This window comes from Eurosta solidaginis, chromosome 5 (genome assembly GCF_040869045.1).
Source record: "Eurosta solidaginis isolate ZX-2024a chromosome 5, ASM4086904v1, whole genome shotgun sequence".
Classification (NCBI taxonomy): Eukaryota; Metazoa; Arthropoda; class Insecta; order Diptera; family Tephritidae; genus Eurosta; species Eurosta solidaginis.
Genome location: NC_090323.1, coordinates 189,133,389 through 189,142,569, shown reverse-complemented (window position 1 = coordinate 189,142,569; position 9,181 = coordinate 189,133,389). Strand labels below are relative to the sequence as shown.

Sequence of the window (9,181 nt, the reverse complement as noted above, 5' to 3'; positions counted from 1 at the left end):
AGGGGTGACTCTAGAATGCGTTTGTACGATATGGGTATCAAATGAAAGGTGTTAATGAGTATTTTAAAAGGGAGTGGCCCTTAGTTGTATATAAGAAGGCGTTTTCGAGATATCGCCATAAAGGTGGACCAGGCTGACCCAGAACACCATCTGTCGGGTACCGCTAATTTATTTATATATGTAATACCACGAACAGTATTCCTGCCATGATTCCAAGGGCTTTTGATTTCGCCCTGCAGAACTTTTTCATTTTCTTCTACTTAATATGGTACCCATTTTACAAAGTTTTTTCTAAAGTTATATTTTGCCTCAAAAAACCAATCCATTCGTAATGTTTCATCCCTTTTGTATTCGGTATAGAATTATGGCATTTTTTTTATTTTTCAAAATTTTCGATATCGAAAAAGTGGGCGTAGTCATAGCCGGATTTCGCCCATTTTTTATACCAAGATAAAGTGAGTTCAGATAAGTACGTGAACTAAGTTTAGTAAAGATATATCGATTTTTGCTCAAGTAATCATGTTAACGGCCGAGCGGAAGGACAGACGGCCGACTGTGTTTAAAAACTGGGCTTGGCTTCAACCGATTTCACCCATTTTCACAGAAACCAGTTATCGTCGTAGAATCTATGCCCTACCAAATTTCACAAGGATTGGTAAATTTTTGTTTGACTTATGGCATTAAAAGTATTCTAGACAAATTAAATGAAAAAGGGCGGAGCCACGCCCATTTTAAAATTTTCTTTTATTTTTGTATTTTGCTTCAACATATCATTACTGGAGTTGAATGTTGACATAATTTACTTATATTCTGTAAATATATTCAATTTTTTGTTAAAATTTTACTTAAATTTTTTTTTTTTTAATTGGGCGTGTTCGTCATCCGATTTTGCTAATTTTTATTTAGAACACATAGTAACAGGAGTAACGATCCTGCCAAATTTCATCATGATATTTTCAACGACTGCCAAATTACACCTTGCAAAACTTGTAAATTACCTCCATGCCCATTGTCCAAAATTTTACTAATTTTTTATTCTGCGTCATAAGGTCAACCCACCTGCCAAGTTTCATCGCTTTATCCATATTTGGTAATGAATTATCGCACTTTTTCGAAATTTTCGATATCGAAAAAGTGGGTGTGGTTATAGTCCGATTTCGTTCGTTTTAAATAGCGATCTGGTATGAGTGCGCAGGAACCTACATACAAAATTTCATTAAGATACCTCAAAATTTACTCAAGTTATCGTGGCTAAATGAATTTCTTTTTTCGCCCAGATGATTTTGATATATAGAAGTCTATATCTATCTCGATTAGTTTATGCCGTTACGGGGTACCGTTATGCGAACAAAATTAATATACTCTGTGAGCTCTGCTCAGTTGAGTATAAAAACGGCATTCGATCACGAATCGTATGTTACTATTCGAATACAGGATTCGCCACGGATAGGTGAGGTAGGCAATTGTATAAGTAGGACCTTCCTTATAAATCATTTCAACGTTTTTTAACAGTCTCGTTTCCAACACGAAAGACACAGCATAACGGTATATAATTTTTCAGCTACACATTTTTCCAGGCCTAACCGAATGACTAGATTGTAGACCTTGAATTTCAATGAATCGTGACTCTTGGGAGACATAAAAACAGCACAACCGGGACAAGTTCGAAGCGTCAAACAAGAAACTATTTTCTAAATGTACAAGGACTGCCGATAACATCAAAACTTGTGACAGACTAGACTTTTATTAGAACAGCGCACATATCTGTTTTCAATTTCTTTGCAGACGGTGATATTTGTCTCAAAAGGGATGCAAGGATGGAATGAAATACATACTTGGTGCAGTGCAAAGTGGACAATGGAACAAAAGGAATGCCAAAATTTCGACTCAAATGCATTTTTTATTTAATTTTAAATCTTGTTTTTATATAAAAGTAAAATTAATGATGTTTAATGAAAATGTTTGCAGTGTAAGTAATATATGTAAGGCATAACATTTATATTTAAATTAGTACTAATATTATTCGCTTTTGTTAAACTTTTTGATGGATGTTGGTGTTGCCTCCGAATCGCTATCATCCGAACTGGTTACATCGTCGTCAGCATTGAATTTATTTTTTGGTGTGGGCACGCGGGGACATGTCGCTGTTGATGAAGTGCTAGGCAAATCGGCTACAGAGCTGTTTGGATTAATGCTTCGTGGTAGACGATTGTTGTAAGCATCTACAAAGAAAAAAACGAAAACAAAGTTTTTAAATAGTTGGCAAATAAAGGCTTAATATTGCATATATATAAAAGGAAAAAAGTAATAGCAAACCAAAACAAAAGAAATAGTGTCATACAAACTAGCCATGGCATTCCAAAATAATAACATGCCGACTGCATACATACGAGGAACAACGTAGTTAAAATATTAAGTTATAAAATTAACTTGCAAATGCCATCTCGCTGCGTAGTCAAACTGGTCTTGAGAATTCTGTGGCAATTTAAAAAAACAACCTAATTTGAGTTAGGATAATGATGATACATAGACATATGTATGTATATGTGAAAAGCTAGCCGCAAGTCACCATTGTAACTTCCTATATTTTGTAGCTGCCATTTGGCGTTAGGGCTATGAGTAAGTAAGAATATACCCGCGGCAGGGGTGCCTATCGTAAGAGGGGTCTTAAATACCAAAATTTGTAGCAACTCTTTAAAGGGGTTTCCAGTGGCGAATCTTGCTTAGCAGCCGAGGCACTGGCGACCCCATTTTCCTCATGGCACTAGGGCGGGATAGCCTAGTGGTTCAATGTGGTCATATTAAATCGTACCCAAGATGGTCGGGCTTGTACCTTAGTGTTGCTTGTTACCGGAACGTGCTGGATCTATTTCCGGCAAAGGGTCATCAACATCGATAACACTCCAAAACATTCGGGGAGTGTCTTTACCGCAACAAGAACAAAAATTTACAGTTATATTCAGCCCTATTCTACATTTCTACTTGGATTGGAATTTTTTCGATTTGGCAATTTTGGTATTCTGTGCTCCAATCTCTTTCGATCCAACTTCGAATCGTTCGATTTTTTGTATTCTGCATTTCGATCGTAGTTCCGTTTTTCTAAGTTGCAAATTAGTTGGCGGAAAAACATTTTCTTTTTATTTTTTTTATTAATTTATAACAGAATTTTAACAAAAATGTAAGTAAAACTTGTTAAGAAACGTAGAAGGCTTGATGATGATTGTTTTTTATATGTTCCCAGGTCAAAAACAACATGTCGATGTCGAAGTCCTTGGACGTATCTGCCCCGCAAAAGTATCTAACACATACTTGAAAGCATCCTTGTTAAGTCAAAAGTTTTTTTTGAACCTAAATAAGAAAATAAGTCATTAAACTTTACCACTTTTAAGTTCAATTTCTTATAATTCGTCACTCATCTCAAATGGATTACACAAATCTTGCAATATTTGCCTTTCCATTCTCGCTTAGCAATTTTCGTATGCGTTGCTTTCCAACTCCAAAAATAATGCCGCGGCTATTGATTCCATTATAATAGACAGCTATAATTTGTGTCTGTTCGTTGGGTCCAGTTATATGCCAAAGCAAGCTGCCGGCGTAGAGGAAGGTGAAGCGAAAACGTAAACAATCCTTGCGGAAAGAATAAATAATCCTTTATAAAGTATTTTAGGCCAGTGCAATGAAATTAGCATCCTTAAAATTCAGAAAACGTCAACTATATTCGTGCAGGAATCCGTTTTAACAAAACTTGGTGGCCACGGCAGGGAATTGGCCAAAAGAACGACAAAAAAAGACTAACAATTATGAAAGCACTTCACTCAAAAAATATAACACTGCGGCAATATATTCTATTGCTTTTTTTTGTACAAAATGGCGTGGATAATAAAATATAAACGTTTTTCAGTGATTTTTACAAATTTTCTTTAATTTATTTTGTTCCAATGTTCACACATTCCGTACCAACAGATGATTTCGAAAAATCATTTGCTCTTCCTCTTCTCTTTACGATTCCGCCGTAATGCAGAATACCAAACTTCGATTGAAGCGGAGCGCAGAACGGGAACGTAATTGAAATGCAGAATATGGGTGATTGCTCATTTGTTTCTGTTCCGTAGTTTCCGAACCGGACCGAAATTCTACATATTGCTTTCTTATTTGTTTTATCCCCTTTAACTTAATAACTACGCCAACTATCTCTCTTGAAGATGTCTTATTTTACCTCACGACCTTGAAGGAATCTTCCCAAAGCGGTCCTGATAGGTTTCCCACATGCTCTTTAATAAAATGCGCAGATTATATCTATAAGCCTTTAACTAACTTGTTTAATCTATCTTTGAAGTGTGGTATCTTTCCGTCAACGTGGAAAGAATCTTTTCTCATTCCTCTTCATAAGAACGGAAGTAGGCCTCTCATTGAAAACTATGGGGACATAGCTAAGCTCTCCGCTATTCCTAAATTATTTGAAGCTATTGTTACCAGCCAGCTCACACTTCCCATCTCTACATTAATTGCTAGTTGCCAACAAGGATTTTGCAAAGGAAAATCAACAATTATCAACCTGCTTGAATTCACAATCCATGTCTCAAATGGCTTTCGTGAATACATGCACACGGACGTTGTATACACAGATTTTAGTAAAACGTTTGACAAAGTATATCACTCGCTACTTATTAATAAACTGGATATTCTAGGCTTTCAACCAGGTCTCACGCAATGGATATCATCTTATCTTCTTGATAGACTCAAAGAGTTATCTTTAAAAATGCTTTGTCCGATGTCATTAATGTAACTTCTGGAGTTCCTCAGGGCAGTTATCTTGGCCCAATTCTGTTCTTGCTGTTTAGTAACTATATTTCTACAACAATAAAATTTGCTAAAATTTTGATGTACGCTGATGATGTAAACATTTTTGAAGAAAGATCTCTTCTACAATCAGATCTGGACGCATTGCACAATTGGTGCACCGTCAACTATATGCCACTTTATCTTAAAAAATGCAAATTTATGTGCTTTTCTCGTAGAGTACTTCAGCCAGCTTCCTACTTTCTTAACAATTATAATCTTAAACAGGTATGTATACCTTGGTGTTAATATGGACAGTAAACTTAACTTTAACCCCCATATATTACTACAGCTGTTAATAAGGCTAGAGGTGTTCTGGCGTTTGTAAGCGATGGTCTAAAGAATTTAGCGACCCGTACGTTACTAAAACTCTTTATACAACATTAGTCAGGCCAATATTAGAATATGGTGCAATAATTTAGAACCCGAGCTACCAGGTTCATATTGATCGGCTAGAATCAGTCCAACAACAATTCTAACTTTTCTCCTTAAGAGATTTCCATTGGGATTCTACGTTTAACCTGCCACCTTATATTAATCGCCTGAAACTTATTAATCTTCCCACCCTTGCTAGTGGTAGTGAAAGGCTTGGAATTGTATTTACGATTAAATTACTAAATGGTTCGGTCTCTAGCTCATTTCTGTTAAGGGAAGTAAAAAATGTCCCTTCCCGGCCTTCAAGACATCTTAAACCTCTCTGCCTAAAACATTGTAGAACAAATTTTGAATTAAATGAGCCCTTCCGCTGTTTGTGTCAGAATTACAACTCCCATTCTAGTACATTTGATGTTTCGGACTCGATTTTTTGCATTAAAAAATCTGTTCTTTCCTCTCTTAATATAAACTAACAGTATTCATTAACATATTGGCTAAATTTCTACTAATTCTATCCATTATATGTATGTACATATATTAATTACTAATATGTCATTTATTTTACTTGGCTGATGAGGTTTCCTCTGTAGTTGAGCAGTTTTAGATTTCGACGGTCAACAAACCACTGCCTTACAACGACTCGGCATGAGCAGGATTAGCCTGGTTTCATTGGACCACTTGAGAGCAGTGCGCTGTCACAACGTCCATTACAAAAAAATGATTTTTAGGTGTAGGGTAAGAAGGCATATTCAGAGGCGAAGGTCCCTAATGCTAATAGAAGTTTTTGTAGGCCTTCTATTTTTTAAATATATGTTAAGGGCTTTATTCTGTTTTGTGAACGACAGTTCAGACGAACTCTTCGTCTACAATGGTATTCTTTATCATTTTCATTTGGCCTTTAGGTTTCTTACTTTATGTCAAACAGGAAGGCGAAAGAAATTGTCAAGTGATATATCTGAGGCGAAACGAACTTTCGTTGGGATGGCCATTTGCCCATGATGTCAAGGGTGTGAATTGAAGATAATTTAACAACAAGTTTAGTGAGCTTTACGTAGATATGAACATGGAGAAACAAAAAAAAGTCTAAAGCGTTCGCTAGATGGATCATATGCGATTAAATGAAATGCCTCGGCTTCCATAGATCTCACCTCAATAAGGAGGCCGGTGGAGGAAAAATCGACTCGCTTGGTGCTCCCAAATGTCAGTTATCGCGAAAGAGGGCGCGACTTGTCAAGCAACTGCCAAAATCACATAGACAATGATGATCGACGGTTGTCTTTACGGAAAAATGCGAAACGATTTGTAATACTGGACCGTATAATCCAAACGTGTACCGTATGTAGGTAGGTAGATATAATGGCTGCGACCATGGTCGCCCAAGTAGCTAATGAAAAGCCGTTTTGATGCAATAAAACTCGTCTGAATCTACTGAGTACTGCATGGATATGTTCTACAACCAACCTGAGTTGTTTATAAAATCAAGAATATTTGCCAACCCTATTTCCGCTAATCTTCCTAGATCTACCAAAAACCGGCTCTCGAATGATGTTATTGTTGTTGTTGTAGCTCCCCGAAGACTTTGGGGAGTGTTATCGATGTGATGGTCCTTTGCCGGATACAGATCCCGGACGCTGCGGTACCACAGCACCATTAAGGTGCTAGCCCGACCATCTCGGGAACGATTTATGTGGCCACATTAAACCTTCAGGCCATCCCCACCCCCAAGTTCCACGAGGAGCTTGGGGTTGCCAGAGCCTCGTCTGTTAGTGATAGAGGATTCGCCGTGGATAGGTGAGGTTGACAATTGGGTTTGGAGAAGCTATATATTGCGCTGGCAACCTGAAGGGTTACGCTACACAGCCCCTTGAATCTGGTATTTTAGTCGCCTCTTACGACATGCATACCTACCGCGGATATATTCTGACCCCCTAATCCGCTGGGGGAGCTCCCGAATGATCTTAAACGGTTTCTAGCCAGAGTAGGGCATTTGCACAGAAAACGCTCGACAGTCTCTTTTTCATCTATGTCCTTACAACTTCTGCAGTGGTCATTGTGCGGAATACCCATTTTTCCGCATGCGTGCCTAAAGCCCAGTGACCGGTGCAGACCGCTATAAGTCTATGGGTGTCGGCCCTGGATCTCCCCAGCAGATACTTTGTTTCCCTTTCGTTGCAGTCCGGCCAAATGGCTTTTGAAATCGGAAAACCCGCGGTACTCTTCCATTTTTGTCGGGCTTTGTTCACATAAAAATCTCGAATAACTCCCTTGGCCACCCCCAGGGGTATACCTACTTCGACACTGGCTACCGTATTATCGCAATTTTGTTTTGCTATTTGTCAGATATTATAATAAATAGTCTCAAATATGTACTATTAAGAGGCTTATAAAACAGAAACTTTTCTATCGTGAATCTTAAATTGCTTATAGACGGCTGAGCGACAATCATCATATCTCGATGGTTGGTTCTAACCGTTCATGAGATTTTGGGAAAAAACGCTATCTGAGAATCTTTTTTCAAAACACGATAGCCTGATGATAAAATTGTAAATAAAAACTACTTTGAAATATCAAAATTAACTGATTACAATCGTTTTGAATGGGCAACCGAGATATGGGGATGCTTCAGTCAGTCATCGATGTTATATATATAGTCCGTACCTTCAATCAGTATGCCGTGATTACGCTCCTGCCTTTTGGTCAAAGCAAATGTAGTGCCATAAAATACCAACGGTAAAATAGCTACGATGCTGCAAACAACGACAAAAAGTAACTTATCAAATTCACGATGACAGCAGCCCAACTCTTTAGACCAATGTGCTCTTGTTCTGTTCATCTAAAAGTGAATAATCACGTACATGGAAAGACGTTCAATAATATTTAAAAAGACTTCATAAAATGCATCATTACCGCATCTTGCAAGTCATAACAAACTTTTCCATCATTATTTTTATCCAAGCTGACATAAAAACTGTTTAGGTTTATATAATCATTTAAGCACGATACGCATTCTTGGCCTTTATTGTCCTTTAGACAATCAAGAAAATTTTGTTTCTTTAAATCGAATACGTATGAATTATTACTGTTGAAGCAATCTGCAATTAACCATGCAAATAATACATAGGTATGATCAATTAAAAATTTAAATAAATTGTAGCAAAAGTCCATTATACTAACCATCACAGTAAGCTTTTGCCCACAATCCAGCCAATATTGATTGCATTGTAGAAACAAGATTAATACGATCTTTATCAAAATAATCATTTGTACAATTTTTATTTTCACGCAAAATCAAATATCTTGTTTGCATGTCGCTAAAGGCCACCTCACAGGCGATACAAACATTGACAGGTACGGAATGCACAGTTGAGCAATAGACAAAGGCGCTTTGGTTTTGCGCTAATTCTCGTAATAATTTGTGGCAATGCTATAATGAGTCATAATTTACCATTTGAATTAGTACATTAGAGCAAGGTTTTGTGGCATGGCTGTTTCTCCTTACCTCGTCTGCCAAAGTGCCGGAGATATTCCAACCGAGTAGGAGTAATGTCAGGGCAAACAAGTTGTACATCCTGCGTTAATAAACCAGCGTTTGTCTCTTTTTTAGTGAAGATGCAACACTATTTACTGCGTTTTTGGAAATTTGATGAATATATTTGTTTTGTTTGTGATAATTGTAATTAGTGACATTAAAAATAAAAGATGTAAAAATATCGATGCCTGAAAGCTATTCGGTAGTACTATCGAGTACCGCAAGTCATTATAATGATCAATTGAGTACGTGCACACTAATCTGCGCGACATGTAGCGGCAGCGGCGCTTTACTTTTTTATACTCAGTTGAGCAGAGCTCACAGAGTATATTAACTTTGATTGGATAACGGTTTGTTGTACAGGTATAAAGGAATCGAGATAGATATAGACTTCCATGTCCGTCCGTCCGTCGGTTAACGCGATAACTTGAGTACATT

General features: G+C 37.3%; 1 protein-coding gene across 1 annotated transcript; it reads right to left on the bottom strand.

Annotated features, from left to right (window-relative positions):
- Positions 1-1,938: 1,938 nt before the first annotated feature.
- Positions 1,939-8,908, bottom strand: LOC137251910 (osteopetrosis-associated transmembrane protein 1). The gene is made up of 5 exons (XM_067786903.1): positions 8,714-8,908; positions 8,389-8,638; positions 8,122-8,306; positions 7,873-8,047; positions 1,939-2,222 (listed from the first exon to the last, which is right to left on the bottom strand). The coding sequence occupies exons 1-5, from the start codon at positions 8,780-8,782 to the stop codon at positions 2,020-2,022; spliced, it is 882 nt and encodes a 293-aa protein (XP_067643004.1). The 5' UTR covers positions 8,783-8,908; the 3' UTR covers positions 1,939-2,019.
- Positions 8,909-9,181: the final 273 nt, after the last annotated feature.

What these genes read in the sequence shown, in the direction of transcription:
- LOC137251910 (XM_067786903.1), bottom strand. Translation starts at nt 8,782, where the DNA reads ATGTACAACTTGTTTGCCCTGACATTACTCCTACTCGGTTGGAATATC. An exon ending in GGCAAAAGCTTACTGTGATG is followed by an intron (nt 8,307 to 8,388) that starts GTTAGTATAATG and finishes GGTTAATTGCAG; the next exon opens with ATTGCTTCAACAGTAATAAT. An exon ending in GTTATGACTTGCAAGATGCG is followed by an intron (nt 8,048 to 8,121) that starts GTAATGATGCAT and finishes ATTCACTTTTAG; the next exon opens with ATGAACAGAACAAGAGCACA.